The sequence below is a fragment of the Topomyia yanbarensis genome, chromosome 2 (assembly GCF_030247195.1).
Source record: "Topomyia yanbarensis strain Yona2022 chromosome 2, ASM3024719v1, whole genome shotgun sequence".
Taxonomy (NCBI): Eukaryota; Metazoa; Arthropoda; class Insecta; order Diptera; family Culicidae; genus Topomyia; species Topomyia yanbarensis.
This window is the reverse complement of record NC_080671.1, coordinates 190,058,721-190,084,110: the sequence shown is the minus strand read 5'-3', so window position 1 is coordinate 190,084,110 and position 25,390 is coordinate 190,058,721. Positions and strand designations below refer to the sequence as shown.

The 25,390-nt window shown below is 38.2% G+C and overlaps 1 protein-coding gene across 10 annotated transcripts in view; it reads left to right on the top strand.

Moving 5' to 3' along the window:
* LOC131682492 (tyrosine-protein phosphatase Lar) overlaps nucleotides 1-25,390 on the top strand; it is a 487,937-nt gene that overhangs the window by 339,618 nt on the left and 122,929 nt on the right. For all 10 annotated transcript variants that reach the window (XM_058963998.1, XM_058964004.1, XM_058964003.1 and 7 more), the window contains 2 exons: nucleotides 826-984; nucleotides 16,749-16,931. In XM_058963998.1, the coding sequence (XP_058819981.1) occupies nucleotides 826-984; nucleotides 16,749-16,931 (342 nt within the window). The remainder of the gene's footprint in view (nucleotides 1-825; nucleotides 985-16,748; nucleotides 16,932-25,390) is intronic.

Genomic DNA, 25,390 nt, shown 5'->3' with positions numbered 1-25,390 from the left:
AGCTACACTGGCTGTAAAAAACACAGCGCAGTGATCTGCTTCGTCAGCCGTTCAACAGGGAACTGAGCGTGTCTGGCCAAGTCCGTTATTTAAATAGTCGATGATGACGTCATTCATAGAAGCGTAGTGCGCTAGGTACACCAATCCGTCGTACAGGGCTTGGGAAGCGCTATCTTCTGTGTGTTAATGCGCGATATTTTGACAAGGTTGTATATTATTTAATTTTTTAATGTTATGATATCAAAAATCTTTGGGTTTATCTATTGGAATCTATTCTTAGAAGTATTTCGGGGCGATTTGCACAAAAAATTTGAAAATTTATTGTGAGATGGCTGAATTATATGCGTTTAAAATTGGACCACTTTTCGTTACATACCATTTTTGTAGAATTTGCAGAGTGCACCCCCATATCGAAAACAAAGACGTAGTCCTACGTCAAAAGCTCCCCAGTTATCTTTCATAGTGAATCTATGCAAACTACCCAGGGACCATCTATTCATGATATCCGTTGCGTTGGTCAAACAATTATCTGCCACCTGCATTATTCTTAATGAAAGCGGGAATTCGCTTTTACAAACAATGCAGTCAAGGTACAACAGTAGTATAAACCCGCGAGGCGACGCACTTGCTCCAGCTTGGATCCCGGCCTGTTTAGCCAACAATGTTGACAACTATTCACCGGTGTCCAGTCAATCGTACTAATTATAATTGAATACACATATCCATTTCACCACATCAGGAAATGGGATGGCTTCCAACGGAAGTGCACTTCTGCGACTAAAACATTTTACTAAATCCCCTTTTCAATCTCTCTTCCTGTCACAGGTACTCAATCGCGCTACTCGGTGATCGAATCCAATGGTGTGTCAATGCTGCGTATCGAACCGGTCCGTGCTGGCCGTGATGATGCACCGTACGAGTGTATGGCAGAAAATGGCGTCGGAGATGCAGTTTCCGCTGAGGCGACTCTTACCGTCTACGAACGTAAGTATTTTTGTCATTCGATATCTTTATCGGTGTTATCCTAATGATCGGTGGAAATTCGAAACTATCTGTTCCATCATTGTCATTCTCCTCGCAAGGTGTTCCACACTTTGTTGTCACTGTCAGCAAACTATTATGACAACAAAAATGGTAACAACATCTGTGGTTTCTTTCTAAACACTCGGTACCATATCAAGGAATATCAAATGAATCATTATTCGCAGTTTTTATCAGTCCGCAAAGCTTCGCAGGCGCATTTTTCATCCCTCTACAAAAAGAAGTGGCAGAAAAATGAAACAAAAAATCCATTGGATTTACATTATTAATTGTATGCATTCCCTCGTTGTGCTGTTATGCTAATAAGCCAGAACCAAGTGCGCAGATAAGAACTGAAGACTGCACCGAACACTCAGAGAAAGTCCTAATCCCGTCCGACGCAACGACCCGGAACGAAGGATTACTGGCGCGCATTGCCAAAGCGACTAATGAATAATCCATGAAAGCTTCATGAGCTTCATTTATATCTATTTCCGGGTTGTATTTTAAATCTTACTCTGGTGCTTTGCCTACGCCTTCTGTGAAAATGGGGACCAGGCGGCTGCATTTCACGAATTTTATTCTTAATATAATATATTTGGTACTTGCGACGACGGCGATGCCGGCGCCGCTGTCGTGAAAACTATATCGATTGCTTCAGAGGAATCGTAGAACCTCTTCAGTTAAGTGTGAGGTTTGAGAAATATCAATCTGCACCGTCATTGGGAAGGGAAAATCTGATGAAAACACATGAGTTAATTTGCATAAGCGCTATTGGAGGCTTCTCCAGCGTGGAAACAGTTTTGCATAGATTTGCATATTTTTGAAGAGGACATTTGAATTTTTTTCGCGAAAATCTCCCAATGATCGTATTTTCCTCCACTTCTAGTGTGCACACGTGCGGAACGAGATGAATCGTTGCTTTGGGGAATGGTACCCTGTAAAATCAAATTACTTGTTTTTATATCGAAAATGGTTGAAAATGAGTCGTCAATATGCATAAAGGTGGCAAAGAGATATCGAAACAAAAATATTCTGATTGTAGATATCAAGTAGCCATTAAATTAATATTGGTTGAGTGAAGATGGCGGGATAATTAACAAGCTGCATCCACTGTTAATGGTTTGAATACTGTTTTCGTTTTCACATAGTGTTACACTAGTGTAAAACCTGTTTTAATCCTACTAGTGCTGCAATTGTGCCTTTCTCATTTCTTACAACTATGATTCCATGGTATGTTCAATAAAACTGTGGAAAATTGTAATACATTCTGAGTATATCTTGCCCCTATATACTATGGCTCGCAAGCCACGAACTTGATAAGTTACGTGTCGACGCTGAAACACTTGAAATGAAAAATATCAGACTTTATTATAGTTTTAGTTCAATGTTATCTCCCTTCTAACTTATTTGGGCACGTGGTGGTGTATGAGGGGGACGAAAAAAAACTACCCTCCATTTAAGACTAAGACTACCATATCCTTCCCCACCCAAGATTAAGGCTACTATACCCTTCATTTAAGGGTATGATTGTGAGATTCGAGTCAGGATTATACTGGGTTATATGGGAACTTCGCATGTGATCGCATACTTCAATCAGTAACATAGTAACAAGAACTCAGATTCCAATGAATTTTAATAGCAGTCAATAGGGATGCTGTAGCTTTTATGTTAGACTAAATTTGAGAAAATCGAGTAAGACGTTTGTGAGAAGCAGGTGTGAATTCATTCAGGAACTTAGCCAATTCCCCCAATTTTCCGGTTCCGACGAAGGTATCCAAAGTAGTCAATGCGTGTTTGATTGGGTATCAGAGAGCTGAAATTATAAATCAAAGTAATTTAGTATACATGTTAAGAAGTTTTGCATCTTTTAGATAACATGCTGATTCTGATTTATATGAAAATTTCATGTGTAACCGCACTCTTCAACCCATAACTGCGGACCCGGAAGTCGGTATTAAATGAAATGTAATAGCAGCCTACGGGAACGTTTTACCTTTCATTTGAGACTAAGTTTAACAAAATCGGTTCGGCTATCTCCGAGTAACCGATGTGTATTTGTTGGTCACATACATACATACATATACACTACTGCCCTTTTACGCAATTGTGACGTTAGCGCCAAATGGAACCAATTTTTGTATTTCGTGATGTTTTCAAAAGCACAATTAATATTTCAACTACCTGTTCTGTACAAAATGTGTATAATCCATCGTAGATAATAGCCAATTGCGTTAATTCTCACTTTTTTGCAAAAACCATATAAATTTTAACTAACGTCACTTTTGCAGAAAAACAGCGATTTAATTCCACTGTTTTTACGCAATTCTGACGTACGTATACAAACAAATACTGCCGAGTAAAGCGTGTCATGTATTTTCAACCGTTTTAACTGAATTACTTGCAAATGATCATGAATTCATTCAAGTTTCATAGGCTGTATGTGGTGATCTGGCCAGATGGTCGGTTTGGGATTTATACGGATGTTATTGGGTGGGTTATGTACGAGGGTCATTTAGTGCATTTTCATTAATTTGCCAAAGTATAGCTGCAAGTCTGGCATTATTATAAAATGTATTGAATATTATAAAATGTATTGAATCGTTCATTTGAACACTATGCGTTCATTTTGGTATCATGTAGGCCTTTTCAGGCAACGTGGAAACGTTTCTGGATTGGAGGATCTAGTGAATATGACAATGCGCTACCCGCGTCTGTGAAAAATTTATACTTATTTATACCTGCCAAGCAGCACTTCAACGATGATCTATGAACAATGCAAACAAGTAAAGTCATAAGGACACACGGGGAAACTTTACGACCCATTCCGGTGATTCCGCATTACTTTTAATTAGACGATATTTTAAGTGAATATTCCTATCACGCGGCACATCACCAGCTTGATTTTATACGAACAATACTATCACATATAAAATCATCCGGGCACACAGGAATGCTTTATAATAAATTCCGATTATTGCGAAATCCGGTTTTTCGGATGAAATATTTTTGTTAACCTTCAGGCAGCCGCGCTAGTGCGCTGAGTGCACGCTGCTCTGAAAATCTAGCGAAATTGTCTTAGGGCACCAGCGGGTGCTTGTTCAGTGAGCCATTTGCGCGACTTCCGGAGGGTTAAACATTTCTGCTATGCGGCATATCAAATAACATAAACTTTGAAAATTATGGACAATGCAAATTCAAAGTTAAATGGGAACACTTTATTAAAGATTCCGTATTACGGAAGCTCAGACCAAAAATTCTAAGAATTATTTCTGTCATGCGGCAGTTTCCACCAAGATATGTTCGTACATTATTGTAGTATCCATGTTGAAACAGGCTAAGCTCTCTGCTTCGCATTCTAACTTGCACAGGAGACTTCTTTATAAAATAAAAATGGTTGAAAAATAAGTTTCTATCGACACATTGCTGGAATTTGATCGTACTAAAAAGATAAATTGTATACCACCCTAGCCTCATTATAATACTACTCTAGCCATTTACATCACATAATGGTGCTTATCTAGCTCCACAACATCACTTACAGCAACTTAAGAATAAACTATTTTGCCTTGTTAAATACGGCAGACTATACCTCTCCACATTTTGACCCTCATTAGTAGAAGACAAAGATTAAGCCCGTACGATATTAAGCCTGTTCTAATGACCCTGCCACTTCTAGTTTTCAGATCTGTTTACTTCACATCCAGTACTACGGCTCTAATTTTCATAACTTTCCCTACCCAGTAATCTCTAGCTAATTGTATGTCGTTAAAATGTAAAAAAATGAAAAAGTTTTGAAATATACATGGGTCAGCTCAAATTTTTGTTTTAGGTATGAATTCAAGAACTTTCGCCAAAAATGGTTTAATTTGCACATGATTTAGAGGTGTCTTCAATCAAAAATCGTGTTTTTGATATGTTTCCATAGGAAGATCACTTACACTCTGATTTAATAGGCCCTACATGCCCACAAATCATCAAAGGTTGTTCCTTAGATATATCTTAACATGTTTTAACAGGTGAACATAGCTCTAATAGCAATAGAAAATTTGTTAACTGGATTTTCATATAGAAAAGTATATCAAAACCAAGGAAAATTAGTAGTATTTTTTCCTGGTTTTGGTATTCTTTTCTAAATAAAAATTCAGTTAACAAATTTTCTATTACGATTAGAGCTATGTTCACCTGTTAAAACATGTTAAGATATGTCTAAGGAACAACCTTGGATGATTTGTGTGCATGTAGGGCCTATTAAATCAGAGTGTAAGTGATCTTCCTATGGAAACATAGTAAAAACACGATTTTTGATTGGAGACACCTCTAAATCATGTTCAAATTAAACCATTTTTGGTGAAAGTTCTTAAATTCACACCTAAAACAAAAATTTGAGCTGACCCATGTATATTTCAAAACTTTTTCAAAATGTGGAGTTTTTTACCGATTTAAAAAAACCTGGTTTCAAATGAAAGGTACAGCGTTCCCATCGGCTGCTATTGATCCGACTTACGGTTCCGGAATTACAGGGTGATAAGTATGAACCCGCAGCAAATCCCGATTTCAACATATACGGCGATGAATGTAAAAAGGTGATTTTTTTCCAAAAGATGAAAATTTTTCCTAAATGTGACCACAAGTTGGATTTGTAGTTCTAGGTCACCAATCATTCAAAGTCTCTTTGGCCGCATTGGCCACCATCAGCGATTCCGAAAGCCCCGGCAGAATCCAAATTTAAAATAGCAGTTATATCGATTTCTCTGTGATGACTGGACCGATTTGACCAAACTTAGTCCAAATGAACGGTGATACGTTACCAAAAACTGTTATTAAAATTTATTTCGTTCCTAGTTAAAGGGTTGTGGAGTATGGTCACAGAGCGATGCATGCAAAATGAATTTTTGGGTAAAATAGGAGCGAAACATCTTGCATTTGCAGTTCTAGGTTACTGACAGCCCATCGAAATCTTGTTGGCCACATTGACCAACATTGACGGTTGTGGAAGTGCCCAGAAAAATGGCCATTAAAAAAACTCACAGCGGTTTCTCGGAGTTGGTTGGGTCGATTTTCACAAACTTAGTCTCAAACGTTCGTTACATTATACCTATAGACTGCTATAAAATTTCGTACGGATCGGTTGTATGGTATATGGAAATATAGAATTAATTGTCCGCTCACATAAGAAATTCCGATATAAGACGGAACTGAAATTTTTATTCCAGCGAAGGACCCCATGAAATTTGAGAAATCTAATTCGTATTTTTGATGTTAAATGTCCTTAAAATGCACGAAACATCAAAATTTTATGTTATCCCGAAAAAAAGATTCAGCCCGGTAATTTGTCCCAGAATCCGGAAAGTTATCGGATTTTTCGCGTCTCATTTTTAGATCAATCAACGTCGGTCGTCGGTTCCGACAGCATAAAGTAACAAGTTACTTTACGCTCGTCCGGACATGCCGTAGACTCAGGTGATTCGCATTTCTAATGCCAAAAGATCTTGAGAAGACAAAAAGTTAAGTCGCCGGTAAACTCTAAGCTTGCATATATGATCCTTCCACACTTTTCTAAACTTTCTCCCTTCAACTCCTTGCTTTCCCTTGAGTACTATGGCTCTTAATATTGAAAAATATACTTCACCTTCCAGTCCCTTGCTAATTAAATGCCGTAACAACTGTTGACAAATTGACTCAATAGGTCGTTAACAAAAAATGGTTAACAAAAATGGTAAAAATATAAATGTCGAAAAATACCAAAATAAAATCAAACTGCATGATTTCTACCAATAAATAAATTTTATTGTTGACATTTTATATTGTTCAACATTTAACATCACTGGATCTGCCAGTTTATCATAAATAGCAGTGTAACTGCTGCGAGCTCTTTCCAATTAATGCTTTCCCGTTCCACTATTCTACAGGATACTTGAAATGATTTGCGTAGATAAAGATAACAAGTGTAAAGTATTTGTGCTTCCAGCTCTGCTCTGAATTTGATGGGTACTTTGCTGTTTGTTTTTTTCCATCAAATGCTACGCGCAACCCTCGCTACAGTCTGAACTCTGAAGCTCAGGAAGATTACTTCACTAAATAGTACCACTGACAATGCATCAGTTTTCATCCAGCTTTACTCGAGCATAACAACTTTGTAATATTATGAAAACGTAGCAGAATGGCTTGGTTACAATGGTAGCGTCACTCTCCCCTGGTACACTTAGAGCATGTACATATATATGTATGCGTGATTTCTTTAAAACATTGTACGTGGGTTAAATTATTCACGCGGAAACGTCAGTGTACAACTATTATGTCTTGAGATTTTCCTGCCTTAGGTCGATTGGATTGGATGGTACAGCAAACATCATCAAGCGGTATTGCGTGTATCAGTTTGAACAATATTAGTGTATCAACTATCAACAATTATTACTAGTTAAATCTACATTTAATGCGTCAGATAGAAAATAGCTATTCATATTCTATTGAACATGGCTGTAATTCTATACATTGACCTCTAATAGACACTTACTTTAAGATGTCGATTGCGATACGTCTCCATAGTGGTGTATCGCAAGGAAGGCTTATTGGACCTTTTTCCAGATTGTATGGTCTTTAATATTCTCATCTAACGAAAACCGAATATCAGTTAATAAAATAATGTAAAAGAAGATGCTATTGACGGTAGTTAGTTGTTCTCCTCACCTTCTCACCGACTTCGTGACGTTTTACTAGTAAAATATTCCAAAATTAGAGTTTTTCGAAAAATTTTGTGCTTTTTCAAATTACGAATTAACAAAATTCATCATTGTGATTATTTATTTGATGCCTCTTAATATTCTTCATAATTTGCTCTTTGATACTTTATCCCAATCTCTTTTTATTTTACTGCAATTTCGTCGGAGATGCATTATTTCGATAATAATAATGGTGATGTTTGATATTTCCTTTTTTTAAGAAAATTAACGAAAAAGCTAATAATAAAACATTCTTTAAACAAATTTACTTCTAAGTGAATACTAAATTCACTCAACTGAAAGGCATTAGTACATTTTTCTTTGTAAAATTTTCTTGGCTTTCCAAGGAAGACAAAAAATAAAAAAATTAGTGGCTTGCTTGTTTAAGTAGAACAAGTATAGGAGAAAAAAGACAAAAATATAAAAGCTCAATAACCTAAACACAGGAAAAAAGGAAAAGATAAGTATATACTACCAAAAAAATATGTACAAATTATACTGCTTTTCCAGACAAACAATCTGAATTATTAAAAGGATGATTTAGATTATCGAGAAATGAACGGAAAATCGATCCAAAAACCACCAACTTTTAAATAATTTACTTCTAGAAAGTTACTCAAACTCATTAACTGAAATATGGGAAGACACCATTCAATCGGAAATATTCTCAGTTTTCCAATGGAACTAAAATCGTCTAAACCATACACTCAAAATCAAACATCATAAAGCCACAATAGATTCAATTAGAGTTATCTAACCTTGGCTTTTTTAGTTTCTATTGTCACGATTACTACTAGAGGTTAATTAGTTCTCATATTAATCCACCGATCATTATGATTACTCAGGATTTGATTTGTATAAGAAGTCCGCTTACAAATACAAATTACAATACTCCTCGATAGTGGTGTATCGAGGAGACCGGGAGGGCTGATGTGAGCCTATTTTCTGTTCTATACTTTTCCTCTCTTTACCAGCTTACAACCAACAATCAATAAAGAAATAGATAAATGAGAAAGTTTGTACTATGTGTTGTGGTTGACCATTCAAGTATTAGAAGGGTCCGAGTACTAATGTATATTCGTCATGTGATGATCGTAATTTTAGTTGTATCTCGTACCTGTCTTATCTATTACATCTCTCATCTATTCCACTTCATCTCTTCTTTTCGAGTCGTATACTGCCATTCTACCTACCAGTCTGGACCAGTCAAAAAATAACGCCCACATTCACTACATTTAATATCAGATTCACGACCCGCGCTATCATTCAAGAACACCCGCGAATATGTGAATGGTTCCACGGTCTCAAAATCGAATACATACAAAGTCACATACACGCTAAAAACTTAAACATACAAACGCTTGAGCTCCTCGTGACCAACCAATCACACCTACGCCCGCGATCTAGCAAACATGATTACACCTCGGTGATAAAGTGAACGTCTTAGCACTCAAAAATTCTCAAACGCGGACTCATGCGAGAGCCTACAAAAATACCCACGCGCACGCGATCACGAATCGGTTACGTTCGGAAGTCTATCCGCGACCCTATAAGCCTAGGTCCATGCCTTCAGCTTAAGAAAATACGCTCATTCCTATTAGACAACACGTCTCATGGCGATATGACCGGGAGCCCCAGCGATATGGAAGAATCCACTCTTTGCTAGAGACTGAACCATACACCGAAAATTAATTATCAGAGTCACAGTTCGCGCGACCAATCAAGAACACACGCAAATATGTGAATGGCCAAATTGTTACAAAATCATGTCAGCATAAAAAAGTTTGAGCCCCTCGCGTTCGTCCACTTAACCTACATTCCGCGATCTCGCCAACATGATAGCACCCGGGGTGATCAGGTGAACATCCCAGCACTTACTTACACTTACACTTAACAAACGCGTTATCAAGCGTCAACCTACAAACTCCCGCGCTCGCGCGATCATGAATCAGGAACGTCCGGAAGTCTCTATCCTCGGTACCAACAGTCTAGATCCATGCCTTCAATTGGACCAAATAATAAAAAATAAATAAGAAAAAATAACTCATATCCATTAGACAATACGTGATATGGGGTAATTCACTCCCCGTCAGAGTTTGAATCCTACACCGAAAACTGAATATCAGAATGACGGTCCGCGCGACCATCCAAGAGCAAACGCGAATATGTGAATGACCACTAGACTGCCCAAAAAAATAATGAATTTTTGAAAACTCAATCGGCCCGCCCCTGAGTCGATTCCTAGTCCCACCAGGAGTACTTGCTCCAAATTTGAACCAAATCGGACAAGTCTAGCTACCGGACCAACGTGTCGCAAGTTTGTATGGGATTTTTCGACAATTTACATGGAGAAAACCCTCTTGCTCACATTTTCGCCGCTAGGTGGCACTGTATACATCAGATTATCACCAAAAGTAAAACTTAAGAAGATAATTTTATTATCTACAACTTTGTTGAAGACTGCAAAGCGATCCGACTCCAATAGGAAAAGTTATTAAACTTTTAACGAAGGGATGTCTGAGTCAGTTTTGCATGGGGCCTAGCAGTGCATGATAGTGTATCAGTACTAGGTTCTAACAAACTAAACATTTTTGTGGATTAATGGTTAGATTTAGCTGAATAGTATGTTCGGAAGAATTGCAGTACATAATACGAGTTATGTTTTGGTTAGAAAATTTTAGTTCAATCTGTGACCGCATAGATGGCGCCAACACTAACTTTTCAACGGAGAGAGATAGAATATCGAGATGTTTGGAAGAATTACTGCAATATTCTTGTTCTACAACTTTGTAGAAGACATCTAATTTCTATCTCTCTTCGTTAAAAAGTTAGTGTTGGCGCCATCTATGCGGTCAGATGTGGAACTACAATTTTCTAACCAAAACATAACTCGTATTATGTACAACAATTCTTCCGAACATACTATTCAGCTAAATCTAACAATTATTCCATAAAAATGTTTAGTCTGTTAGAACCTAGTACTGATACACTACCATGCACTGCTAGGCCCCATGCAAAACTGACTCAGACATCACTTCGTTAAAAGTTTAATAACTTTTCCTATTGGAGTCGAATCGCTTTGCAGTCTTCAACAAAGTTGTAGATAATAAAATTTTCTTCTTAAGTTTCACTTTTGGTGATAATCTGATGTATACAGTGCCACCTAGCGGCGAAAATGTGAGCAAGAGGGTTTTCTCCATGTAAATTGTCGAAAAATCCCATACAAACTTCAAGCACGTTGGTCCGGTAGCTAGACTTGTTCGATTTGGCTTAAATTTGGAGCAGACACTCCTGGTGGGACTAGGAATCGACTCAGGGGTGGGCCGATGGGGCTCATTTTTTTTCTGTCTCTCTAATGACCACACGGTTACAAAATCGGATGTATACACACGAAGTCACTCACATGAGCACACGCGACAAACATAACATACGAACGCTTAAGTCCTTCGCGATCATCCATGCACACCTATCCCCGCTATCTCGCAAACTTTATAAAATCCCAGTAATAAGATGAACACTTTAGTACTTTCGAAGCTACAAACGCTGTCTCAAACGCGAACCCGCAAACGCCGTTCAAAAATCATTATCCTCCGTCCTAGTATTTTAGGTCCATACATTCAGTTGGTCCAATCATAAAATAAAGCTCACACTCACTAAACGATTCAGATCAGATTCACGGTCCGCGCGCGATCATCCAAGAAGACACGCGAATATACGAAAGACACACGGTTATAAAATCGATTTTACACACTTGAAGTTACATACACGTCAGCACACGCGATGTATGCACAGTCATTGCGAACGCGGAGAAAGCATTGAAGCAAAAGAGAAGGGGTAATCGCTACTGTGCCCGTGGTAATGATACACGTTAAGAACGCGTTCGACAGTGCTAGCTAACGCCGTGGTGCTGCACAGAATGCGGATTCCAGACTATCTGTGTAAGTTTCTGAAAAGTTACTTCCAGAACCGAGTACTGGTCTACGAAACGAGCATGGGACAGAGATCGATTAGGGTCACGGCGGGAGTACCTCAGGCATCCATACTCGGCCCTGGAATATAATATACAACGGAATGTTAACACTGGAACCACCCAGGGGAGTTGAGATCGTCGGCTCTGCAGCTGATTTTGTTCTGACGATAACTAACGAGAGCCTTGAGGAAGTGTAGATGTTGACGGCAGAGACAATAGGCATCGTGGAAACCTGGATGGCTGACGTTAAGTTGCAGCTGACTCACCACAAGACCGAGGTAGTGCTGGTCAGTAACGATGCGTGTGCTGAAGCACCTAGGTGTGATGGTCGACGATCGGTTATATCACAACAGCCATGTCGACTGTGTATGTGAGAAGGCCGCGAGGACATCTAACGCATTGGCAAGGATCATGCCGAACCATGGAGTAGCAAGAGGCAGCACGAGACGTCTTCTGGCGAGTGTTTCACTCTCAATACTGAGGTACCGGTATGGGCTGCTGCACTGAACTCAAGACGGAACCGGAAGCAGTTGACAAGCACTTTTTGCCTAATGGCTGTTCGTGTCGCGAGTTCGTACAGAACGATATCGTCGGAGGTGGTATGCGTAATTGCCGGGATGATTCCCAGATGCATCACTCTGGCTGAGGACGCGGAATACTACTATCGGATAAATGCACGTAATGCAAGGAGACTGATCCGAGCGGACTCGTTGGCTACGTGGCAGCAAGAGTGGGACAACGCGGAGAAAATAAGGTGGACCCACCGACTCATCCCAAATGTGTCTGCTTGGGTACATAGGAAGCATGAAGAGGTGAACTTCCATTTGACGCAGCTTTTGTCCGGGAATGGATGCTTCCGGAAGTACCTGCATCGGTTTGGACACGCTTCGTCACCTCTTTACCCGGAGTGCGTGACGTGCATGAGACACCGGAACACGGGGTCTTCGAATGCCCTAGGTTCGAAGAAGTCCGAAGGGGTATGCCTGGTATAACAGTGGACGATATCGTCGAAGAGATGTGCCACGACATATCTGGGACGCTGTCAACAGAGTGCTAACGAGCAAACTCCGCGGCTGGGGAACTCTCCGTCGGTGTAGAGTGGGTCCACCGCCGGGAACCAGTTGAGTAGTACGCTACTTAGCACCGGGTTCGGGTTGTCGGGGCATCAGCGAACCGGACGTCAGGCTTCGCCGGAATCGCCGGACCGATCCACCGCCGGGGATTAGACCGAGTAGCTAGCAGTGGGTCGTTGGGGCGTCAGTGAACCGGAAGCTACGCTCCACCCGGAATCGCTGGATGGACCTCAGCACCTACTGGCTGGCCCGGTTAGAAAGCAATATACCGCCGGAGAATTTACGGCAAGGTAGACTATCCGACAGAATCGTAACGAAAAGGGGAGCTAATTGGCTGACGAAACCAACACCGGTGACGAAAGAAATTCCGTTATCGGGGAACTCTCAGTCGGAGTAGGATATCTGAGTTAATCTCGATATAGCTGGGAGCTAAATGGCTCAAGGAAGCGGATATCGATGTTGGGGGAAATTTCTCCGTCGGGGAACTATCGGTCGAAGTAGGGTGAGTTCACCGTTGGGGACTATCCAAGTAGAACGTGATAAGGCCGGGAGCTGAATGACTCACAAGAGCTAAATGCCTCAAGGGATCAGCACCTAAACGGCTCACACGGACGAGAGCGAAACGAGGCTCCGAGATAGAACAGATGAAAGACGTGCGACGAAGAACAACGATCCCCCTTCACGAAGTAATACCTTGGGGTTGTTCCGTTGGGAAGAAGGGCGTGAAAAGAAAGGATTGTGGTTAGGCACGAACGTGACTAGTGAGTCCCAGACAGTGCCAATACATTACAGGCCAGGCTTTTCAAGCTTTTTAAATCTTACTATAAAAAACACGCGACATACAAACGCACACACAATCGTACACGAAAACCTACAAACGCTCGAGCCCCTCGCGATAATACACGCGATCGTGAAGTCCACGCCCCCGCACTTATCTGAACCGTACAATGAATATCACATTCACCATCTCGGGCTGCTGTAATTGGCCTTAAGGAGTTTTTTTGGTGGTGACATTTCCCGTCTAGTCTGCAATTTTAGTGATTCTGACGGGGAGTCTTTCCGAGAACCTAGCTCTACAGCCTCTACAGTAGGACAACTCCCGAAAAAAGTAATATAACAATATATGACCCTTCCACCCTTTATTTTGACAACTCGAGAAACCTGCTTGGACATACTAAACTCTTAGAAATTATATTTAGACAGATATTTAAAAAATAAGAGTTCCAGGGAAATCACGTAGTACTTCAAAAATTCAGTGATAGGCTTGGTGTTTTTAGAAAAGATACCGAAAATATTATCTTATTATATTTACTTAAAATATGGTTTGTTAGTATATTTCACTTTCTAAGGGATTGATCATTATGATTAAGGCATCTTTCATTTAGTTTGTGTTGGTGACACATAGAGTTTTAGTATGTCCATTCAATTTTCCGATAATAATACAATATTTGAACACCATTTTCCGCAAAATTTTCAATGCTTTGCAATGAAAATGTAGGAGAAAAAAATATTCAAATGTTGCATTATTATATGGAAATTAACTGAAAACCTAACACTCTCTGTATCGCAAAGGAAAATATTCAGCATGGTTTTTTTTCTCGCCGAAAACTAAATGGCGGAGTAGTCATATTTTTATTGCCGCAAAGTTCTCCTGTATCGATTTTGTTGGCTATTTTTGGGAAAGTTAAAACTAAGCGAAACGAAAGTTATGAAATTGAAATACGGATGGGTATTCTAGAACGAATCAGATATAAACTTAGGACGAAAAATTAGAACTAGGCAGGGTTATGAGTGAAAGGAAATATGAAGAATATTTTGCTTTCTGCTGGTTGGAGTTGCGCGTTCCACCCAAGTATACCTAACTACCTACCATAACTCATCATCATGTTTCACCGCCAACGCGTGAGTTTTGCAGCTTAGGTATAGCATAGTCAGATACTGTAGTAGAAATAAGAAGCTAAAATTCCTGCCCAGTTTTCATTGTGGGCTACAGTGTGATACGTCAATATACGATCCGGCTTTCTCATATCCAACAATTTTATTTACTTTTGACCAACTTTTCCACATTTCTGGTTCATTGTGTAAAACCACATTTCCCAAAACTGTACATGCATTCTTTCTCTCAACGCTTTCCTGGTAACTTGCCGCTAGGGAATTCCAATTCCAGGCGATAGCAGCGTTCGTGAATTGGATGCCTCGTTGTAACGAAAATTTAAATTTTGCCTTGATTTTATTATTTCATCATTCCAGCATCGCCGCTTGCTCAATAAAGTTTTCATTTACATTTCGTCACGCGTGCTTGTTCGTGGTAGGCTTAATTTTCACTTTTTGCCACAAAGTTTTTGCCATTCGAAATTTTACCGGAAAATTGTGCAAAGCCTGGGTAATAACTGAGCAAATCAGTTGTATTAGAGTTTCTTTTAAAACCGTTTATACGGTTAATTTCTGAATAATGTCTTTATAATGTACTTGATTGTTCCGGAGTACATTTGCTCATTTCATTCTTTCATAATTAGTTTAGAACCAAACGGTTAAACTGGCATCTTCAGACCTTCGAAACTGGCTTTAAATTCCTGTTTGCTGTTTTTATTGAAACTTGACGTTAAGTGCACATTTCGGCAGAACGGACCTTCGCCGTTGGTTCAGCGATGCCTATAGCGAATTTCAGATTAATCATGGCCTAGATAGTCTCGTTTCTTTAGTGGCCACGAGCATCGTTGAAATCGGAACAATATTTCATTTCTTCCGACCCATCTGTATCATTCTGCCGAGGTTTGTCGCAAATCTGGCGCACTAGTTTTCCGCCTTTCTTGCTCGCATTTTCAGCTCCGCACAAACATACCCCCACACAATGTTCTTATTATACAGTTGGCGCGAATGTTCTGTTTGACAAATTGACTCAACGCCGTCGACGCGCTCTCTATCTTTCTCTCTACAGTAGGGAAACTTTCAAACCAGATGTGCACTGGCAGGCGTTCCACGGTGGAAGTGGTGGGAAACATCAAATTTCCTCTGAATAATAACGACTTTGATGTTGGCGGTGGCTTCAGACGCCCGTTGCGCCAGAATATGCAACCATTCCAAATGAGTGGGGGTGGCGGATTGTGTGTGTGTGTGCGACGATGTGGATCTTCCATCCACGCGGCAGCCTGCTCAAGTTTCGCTAGAAAATAAATGTGATTCATTTATTGGGTAGCAAATAATTTTCAATTAATCATCCAGTTGAGAAATAGGTGGGGCAAGAAGGCAGTAAACCGATTTGATTAGCGCTTGTCTCCGAAATTAGCTGCTTGTTTCCGGACTGATGCCTTTCGGTGAGATTTTAGAATTGAATTAAATTCTTTGTTGTCGAGCTGTGGAGTTTTCGAATGTTGTGGTAATGGAAGTAAACAATACGCTTCCTTTCTATGTGATTAGATCCATTCGTTCGCATTGCCTGGAACCAATTCTTTTGATTGGTTTTGTGGGGGGAAAGTAGACCAACTGTTCTCAATTTAAATTTAATTTCCAAAAACTTTTGAAGGATTGTACTCAAAGTTTTCTGCAACAATAATATTTTATTTCGTGGTCTTCTGTAATTTGACCACCCAACGATACAAAAAATAATTGAATGTTGACTGCCGTTTCCAGTGAACTGTTTCTAATCACCTATTGGCCTAATATCATGCCATTTTATCTACCAAACAAACAAACGAGAAAATCAACAAAACAATTGCTCTGGTATTTCACCCCAGCCACCATTTATTCTGTCATCCGAAATTAATTTCGTCTAACCAAAAATCTTTCCACTTCAGTCCTTTGTTCCTAGACAGACCATGGTAGGTAGCATTTCACACTAATAAAATTCAACCATTCCGTTGTCTCTGGTGCTCAACTCTGCCAACCAAGAGCCTAACGTTCATCCAACCAACCGTACTCGACTTCCCATGATGACACTGGTTTTTCTTTGCTTTCTTGTTGCAGCTGACAAAACGCCAGCGGGCTTCCCAGTCATCACTCAGAGCCCTACGACGCGCGTAATTGAAATTGGCCATACGGCCGTGATGCAGTGCAAGGCAACCGGAGCGCCACCGCCGAAGATCTACTGGATCAAGGACATGAAACGTGTCGACATGACCAATCCGCGCTACAGCATCAACAGTGAAGGTAAGTGATGCGATGGAGTGAAATTGGGGCTTTAGAACGGGTGCCTGGAAAATTTCAATGAACCGATCATGACAGTTATTCCGTGTCGCCATCATGGGAGCGCTGCAGATAGGGGTGACATTGTCAAATGGGATGATGGAATAAGGGACCGAAATGAGGGCGCACATTCCGCAAATCATTAGACTTCTGCGGGTAGGTCATTTGCACAGATCATTTAATCTAACTTTACGGTTTGTTTGAATATGCACAGCAATTGTTTTACGCAGTGAAGCGTTCGCGATTGTGGAATACCCGTCATTATTTACGGTTTATGTAAGGTGCACGTTTTATGGTCCACATGTGGGTCAAGTGAAAACATTATAGAATTCGATTCAGAATTTGATTTAGTTCCGTTGAGTTGATGTAAATTGCCTTGGAGCAAAAAATTTCATTTGGACTCAACGTTTTTCGGAATAGGGGAACATGGGGAGACTTGACCAAGTGCAGAATTCTATTATTCGCTATGAAGTGTTCTATTAGGTTCTTAAAAATTCTTCAAAAATATTTGTATACTTGTTTCGATTCCTTAAGGTAATTTTAAAAGTTTGGAATGAAAAATCCTTTCCTTATAAAAAATATTCCGTCATTAATAAATTTGCGTTAAATGATGTAATATTTTATCAAACTTTGTATAGACATATCTACTCGACTAATAATTATTTTTAAAGTACTCTTATACCATATTATTCCTTATGAAGTAGTGAAATGATTTTACACAAATCGGAACGTTGAAATAGTTATTACCAAAATTTGAACGACATTGAACGCAATGACTAATGTTGGGGAGACTTGACCAAGATTTTATGGGGAGACTTAACCAAGTGGCAATAAGCTGAAGAAAGATAAAAAAATCTGATATTTACTATCCTGTGATACTTACTGTTAGTGTTAAGCACGTCGCAAAAAATCCCACCTTAAAAATTAGTCTATATTTTTTAGGACGACTAAACAAAGTTAACAGTAATATGGCTGATTTCGTGACATGTGAAAACGCCATGGAAGCAGTACAGTTAATTCTTTAAATGAAATGCATTAAAAAAATCGAAATTTTATATTTTTTACTGCTACCAAAGAATCTTAACTACATGGAAATAAAGGGTTTCAATATATTTCATGTCATTATTTTTTGATCTGCTTTTTCAATATTCTCTTGGTCAAGTCTCCCTAGGCCTTGGTCAAGTCTCCCTCGGTGGGGAGACTTGACAAAAAAAAAGTTCACAGAAAAACTTTCATAACCTTTGAAAAAGTGAATTAAAAATTCTGCAAAAAATCATGAACACGCACTATACCTTTGCACATTATATCTCAATGACTTTTGAAAGATTAACATTTTTTTATAGATTTTTGCAGGTTTTGTAGCAAATCTGGGCAAGTCTCCCCATGTTCCCCTACGACTAATTCAAGTGTAAATTAACTCCACAAACCGTATGCCAAATATGATTTTTTTTCGTTTTTGTTGAATGTTGCATATTGATTGGAGATTACCGGACGAAGTTATTTAACTTCGTAGGTCAATAGAATTTTTCCTTACCATGTGCTAGAAAGAGAGGCAACATGTAACTGTATATTAGAATATCTTTTTATATCAAACTCGGATCAATTTACAGTCTTTGGCACTGTTGAGACTTAAACTTTAAACTAGATCTTGGGATGCACAAGATAACACTGGCATTTTTTACTGGATTTTTTGTTTCCTTTGCCGTTTTTTGATATATTTTCCAAATAAATTTTAAAATTGTGGTGAGTAAACTAGAAGCAACCAAACCTTCTCATATTTAGCATTCGATTGAGCGGTGTTTCGAAAAAAGTCAATTTTTGTGCTGGTGTAATGTTTAGTAGCGCGACGCAAAAAAAATAATTTGGATTGTCAATGTTCTTTCATATTGTGACAAATGTCAAAGTAAGCTCAAATGCCAAATTTCAGAACAATTTTTGAAATTGGTACTATGGAAAAGATGGAAGAAAAATATATTAAATGCTATAACTTGTGAAGTAGCATTCAGAAAATTACAAGTCATACTTCTTTTTAAAAGAAATAATCTTAGTATTTGAATGGAGATATTTCCTTTTTTTTTTGAAAAATACTGAAAAGCGGGGTACTGGGTCATTTGGTCCTAAAAATCTCCTATTTTTAATAATTTTTCTGTTCCGTTATGAACACCATACATATTTTGCAGTTTGTTTAATGTGCAAAAAAATCTCAGAAATCGAACGGAATCAAATGATGTGAAATTTGGCATCTGAGCTTACTTTGACATTTGTTACGATATGAAAGGGGGTGAGTGATTTTTTGCAACGCAATAATGTGTAATGCTAATTATTATTCAACGGATGTTTGCCCAGCGAAAAATTCTACAATTTCATATGGCAAAAGAAAATACATAGTTTTCATTATTAAGTGGGCATAAGCATTGTTTATCCTGTTGTCTGACACATTTAAAAAAAATCTACGAAGGGAAGGCAAAATGAGCTAGGATTTTTGCATATTACAAAACAATTTTTAGTCTTGAGTAACAATTTTTAGTTGTATGCCAAATCCCCTTCCCCGATCCTCTTAGACTCTTTGAAGTTGTCCTATGAAAAAATTGACGAAAGGCGGTACTATGGATTGGTCATACGTTCAACGGAAATGAAAAATTCGAAAAGAGTCTTAAGGGGTTACACCACTGTAGAATTTAAAAAAAAAATCGATTTTCTATTTATTAGTTTAAAATGTGCTTTAGGATGTTAAAAATGATATCCCAAAACATGGAAGACGAAAACAATACATAAACGTTCTACTCTGTCGCAACGCCTCTTATATATCCCGTGTGTACTGAAAACCTTAACCATGTTTTTCTCCAAACCACTTTTTTTTAGCTGGCCGGAAATGTAACTCGAACAAATGATTTTCGATCGCATTGAAATTTTCACAGTATAATCAAAATTGATTTCTCCAGCGACGTACGTAGGATTTTTTTTATTGATCAACTTTTTTGTTAATAACAATTTTGTGTCAATTTTTATTTTCGGCGTTTTTTCACTCAAAAGTGCGCCATTTCGTGTAAAATCAATATATCGTAAAAATCCTACCTACGTCACTTCATTGATAGAATATATTCGTAAATCGCTATGCATTAGTTTCGTACAGATAATTTTCATAAAATACACGAATTTTTCGTACATATGATGAATCGTTCGTAGTTCTATTGAAACACATTTATTTCTTATTACGAGTTTCTCGTGAAGACCACGAAACGACTTTCGTTGGCTTATTACGAAACAGCTTCGTTCGGCAAACGAATTGTTCGCTGCTATATACGAATATCTTTATAATATTTACGAGCACCATTCGTCGAACCGTCAACGTCAACAGAGCTTCAATATGGAGTCATATACGTCAGATAATTGTTGATGTTCACGACGGTCTAGGTCTGACTATTTAGTAGCCGTATCCGTGTCCGCCGGCTTCAGGAAGATTTTCTAAACCTCTTTTGCTTCTAGTTGAGCCAGAATCCGGAGCAGTACGGATTTAGTTGAGCCATCGCTCGATGGTTTTGCATGAATAATTTTGAGTTTTTCTTTGCCGGAGCAATGTAAAAGAATATGCTATTAAATACGAAAACTTCTCTTAGACGAACGAAATGAATTCGTGCGACCAACGAGATTGTTCGTAATATACATAGACGTATATTAAAATAAACAAAACATTTCGTTTCATTCACGAAAATTAATGTCGTTTTCAACGACAACATTCGTGCAATGTAAACTAAATAAGTAAAATTCACGAAAACTTTCCTTCACCAAGCGACCATTTCTTCATATCACAATAAAATCGGTTTTGACAGATCTGTTTTCTTAACTAAAAAAAATCGGTGTTGTCAAACATTGATCCCAAAAGACCGAATGAAAAAATTAGAAGATAATAAATACGAAAATTTTTCTAAGATGAACGGAATGAATTCGTGCGACCGACGAAGTCGTTCGTAATATACACAAACATTTATTGAAATAAACGAATGATTTCATTTCATTCACGAAAAATAATGTCGTTATCAACGATAACATTCGTGCCATGTACACTAGATAAGTATAAGTAAAAGTTACTAAAACTTTTGTTCATCAAGCGTCCATTTCTTCACACCACAATCTTTCTAGTCCTTAATAATGATGAGCAGGTTAAAATAGAACCAAATTTGCCAGATCGATCTTTTTAATTAATAAAAAATCGGTGCTGTCAAACATTGATCCTAAAAGATCGAATGAGACAAACGAAATCGTTTGTAATATACATAAACGATTATTAAAATACACGAAACATTTTGTTTCGTTCACGAAAAATAATGTCATTATCAACGATTACATTCGTGCAATGTAAACTAAATTAGTAAAATTCACCAAAATTTTCGTTCATCAAGCGGCCATTTCTTCGTACCACTTTAAAATCGATTTGGCCACATCTATTTTTTTAAATAAAAAATTGATGTAGTGAAACATCGATCCCAAATGATTGACTGAAAACAATAAGAGGCTAATAATACGAAAACTTTTCTAAGATGTACAAAATGAATTCGTGCGACCAACGAAATCGTTTGTAATTTACACAACCGTTTATTAAAATAAACGAAACATTTCGTTTCATTCCCGAAAAATAATGCCATTTTCAACAATAACATTCATGTAATGTACACTAAATATGTAATATTTACGAAAACTTCTGTTCATCAAGCGGCCATTGCTTCACACCACAATCTTTTTAGTCATCAATAGAAAGGAGCAGGTTGAATTAAAATCGATTTTGCCAAATCGATCCTTTTAGATAGTTGAAAAATCGTTGTTGTCAAACATCGATCCTAAAATATCGATTGAAAAAATAATATACCAATGAATACGAAAACTTTCCTAGGATGAACGAAATGAAATCGTGCGACCAACGAAATCGTTCATCATATACATAAACATTTATTGAAATACACGAAACATTTCGTTTCGTTCACGAAAAATAATGTCGTTATCAACGATTACATTCGTGCAATGTAAACTAAATAAGTAAAATTTACGAAAACTTTCGTTCATCAAGCGACCATTTCTTCGTACCACAATAAAATCAATTTGGTCACATCGATTTTTTAAATAAAAAAAATCTATGTTGTCAAACATCCCAAAAGATCGACTGAAAACAATAAGAGGATAATAAAAACGAACACTTTTCTAAGATAAACGAAATTAATTCGTGCGACCAACGAAATCGTTCGTAATATACACGCACATTTATTAAAATAAACAAAACATTTCGTTTCATTCACAAAAAATAATGTCGTTATCAACGATAACATTCGTGCAGTATACATTAAACGTGTAAAAATTACGAAAGATTTCGATTTCATTATATTTACGAATTTATATTATCAGTGTTGCTATTGACATAAGGAATCAGAAAACTTAAGTTTTTGGCTCTCGGTCAAAAATATCGGGAGATAGATTTCCGGCCGTGGACCCATTTCAAAAAACTTGCATGGGGAAAATGCGCCATCCTGTGATGAAATTGCTCAAAAAAATGATTTTGTTCACCTATTTATTGCGCCAAAAAAATCTTGAAATTTTTCTAATTTTTTCGTGCTCTACAATGGTGTAACCCAAAGAGCATATGGGTTATTCCACGCGAAGTGATCGAGACACTTGTAGTCGACCTTCACGGATTTGAACCAAATTTGGAGGAATTATTCATCTAGGGCCAATATATAAAAACCCAAATTTTTGTGTCAATCGAACTACCCCTCGGGCCATGCGAGTATTCCCCGTTTTGACAAATTGCCAAAACCCTCCATTTTCCTTTGGTCATAAAAAGTTTCTATTTACTCTAGAATCAAACCGCAAGATGGGTTTTAAAGAAAATTTTTCAAGGAGTCTAGAAAAAAATATTAATTTTTGGCGGCAGTGCTGCCAACTATGTGATTTTTTCACTTAAATAATAAAAGTTAATTTTTCTCTCAATACATATATTTTAATTTCAAAATTTCTAATGCCGTCGTCAATATAATTTGGGCGCATCCTGAGATACGCCATTTTGAAGAGAAAAACTCGCGTTTTCTCATACAAAAATCCATTTTTATTGGCGAAATTGAGGAAATCTTCAAATGGTCATAACAATCGACCCTGATCTGCTAGAAGCAAACCAAAAACTTAGTTTTTCATCATTTCTCGTCTACTTCACGAAAAATTATGTTTGAACTCACAATACTCAAGTTGGTTTTTAGTGTTGTGCGCTTACGATTTTATATGGGAAAATGCGATTTTTTCCCTCCAAAACGGTGTATCTCAGGATCCGCTCAAATTATATTGAGATTATGAGTATTTCTCATGTATAAATGTCTGAGGAACACGATGGTATTAGAATTTTTAAAATTAAAATATATGTATTGAGAGAAAAATTAACTTTCATTATTTAACTGAAAAAATCACATAGTTGGCAGCACTGCCGCCAAAAAATAATATTTTTCTAGACTCCTTGAACAATTTTCTTCAAAAACCATCTTGCGGTTTGATTCTAGAGTAAATAAAACCGGAGATGTAATCAAAAGAAAATCACAGGTTTTGACAATTTGTCAAAACGGGGGGTGCTCCCATCCCCCGAGGGGTGGTTCGATTGACACAAAAATTGGAATTTTTATATATTGGCCCTAGATGAACAATTCCTCCAAATCTGGTTCAAATCCGTGAAGGTCGATTATACGTGCCTTGATCACTTCGTGTGGAATGTCCCATATAAAAGGCAATGTTTATATATATGTGATTTATGAACTCCCAAACGGCTTAGCCGATTGCCCTGAAAATTTATACATAGTAGGCCTTTGTTATGGAGCGTGTTTGTGTGTTCTGGGCTAGGTATTATCTGCCCGCCAGATGGCGCTCCGGAACAAATTGTGTTTTCCTACTATTTCGTTGAAAGTCGCAGCAACGGGCGATGGGTATTAGCTAGTTTCCTATAAAAAAGCTTATATTGATTGTTGTAGGAGGTAATGGGCGGCTCCATATTTCTCCGTACGAAATCACATGGAATCTTTGGACCGTTAACACAAAAATATAGTTTTAACGATCGTGCCAAAAGTTTGTAAAGTTATTCTTGGACCCTAATAAAAATCAAACAGTTACTCGAAGCCGGAATCTAATTTTGTCCCACCCTAGTAACCGTAGGTAACGTGTACAACTTGGCTAACTGAGAACTACTAATTACCTTTTTGGGGAGTTATAAATTATTAGCGTTTGATATGGTTATTTCTTCCAGATGGCGACAAAGTTCGACAATTTGCTTCACCTGCAGAAGAGTTCACTTGCAATATTGAAAGTCCTTTAGATCATCAATAATTTTGTACGACAACTTGTCGAAAGTTTCAAGAAATTACATTTACCATCATTCTAAAACATTATCCTTCTGGGAACTAGGAACCAAATGAAATAGAATGAAATATGAGCTAGCTGGAACTGCATCATCCTTCTGTACAGTATAGAATGACAGCAATGCACGTAGCTTCTACGTCGGAGCCCCGTGCACAAGCGATGGCGATGATGATGAGAAGGACATCCACACCCTTGTTTAATATATGCATTAGATTGATTCAGTCTGCCAGCTGAGCCGCTCAACTTACCCAGGCACCATCCATCAGATGGTGGCGAAGAGAACGTCAAGTCAAGAAATCAATAATGTTGCTACAACGCCTCTATCTACCGGTTTCCAACCGTCCCCGCCAATCTACGGTCACATTTCTTACGGTGCATACCCGATGACAGGAACGATGTGGACAGGTGCGCTTTTGTTGCATGATTAAGATATGCGGATCAGTTAGATGGAATGCTCCCAGTTCTGCTCCTGGTGACGATCATTCACGAGTCACCACCGTGTGCAGACTGATGTTATATAGATGTACGGATGTATGTGTGTGTGTAGGTAGAGTGACATTAAATAGCTTTACAACCTGTGCCGGGTGGGGACCTTGTCAGCCGCAAGGAAGACTTGTTGGCATATTCAACATGCGACTTATTGCTTCCTTATCAGAAATTGCAGCACCAGCTCATCTTTTGTGCAGATCCATACTGTGAACCGACCAGAGAAATGGAAGTCGCATTCTCTGTTCCCTGACAGTACACACTGTATATAGCAAACCAACTCTGGTAGCAGTCAATCTTTTATGTATATGCTGCTAGTACTGAAATCATTCGAATGGTTTTGTTAAAAGCCATGCTGCTGTACGCAGTGAATTATTTAGCACCCTTCCAGCAATGGAATCGTTTATTGCTTTGAATCCAGACAGAGCCGTGTTCAACAACTGTCAATTGTATAGTCTGATCAGTTTATTGCTGCTCTACCATCGTTCCGTTATCTGTCGCTTAACGTGTAGCACACCTAAAATAGAAGAATAATAATCATTTTATATCGTTGAACG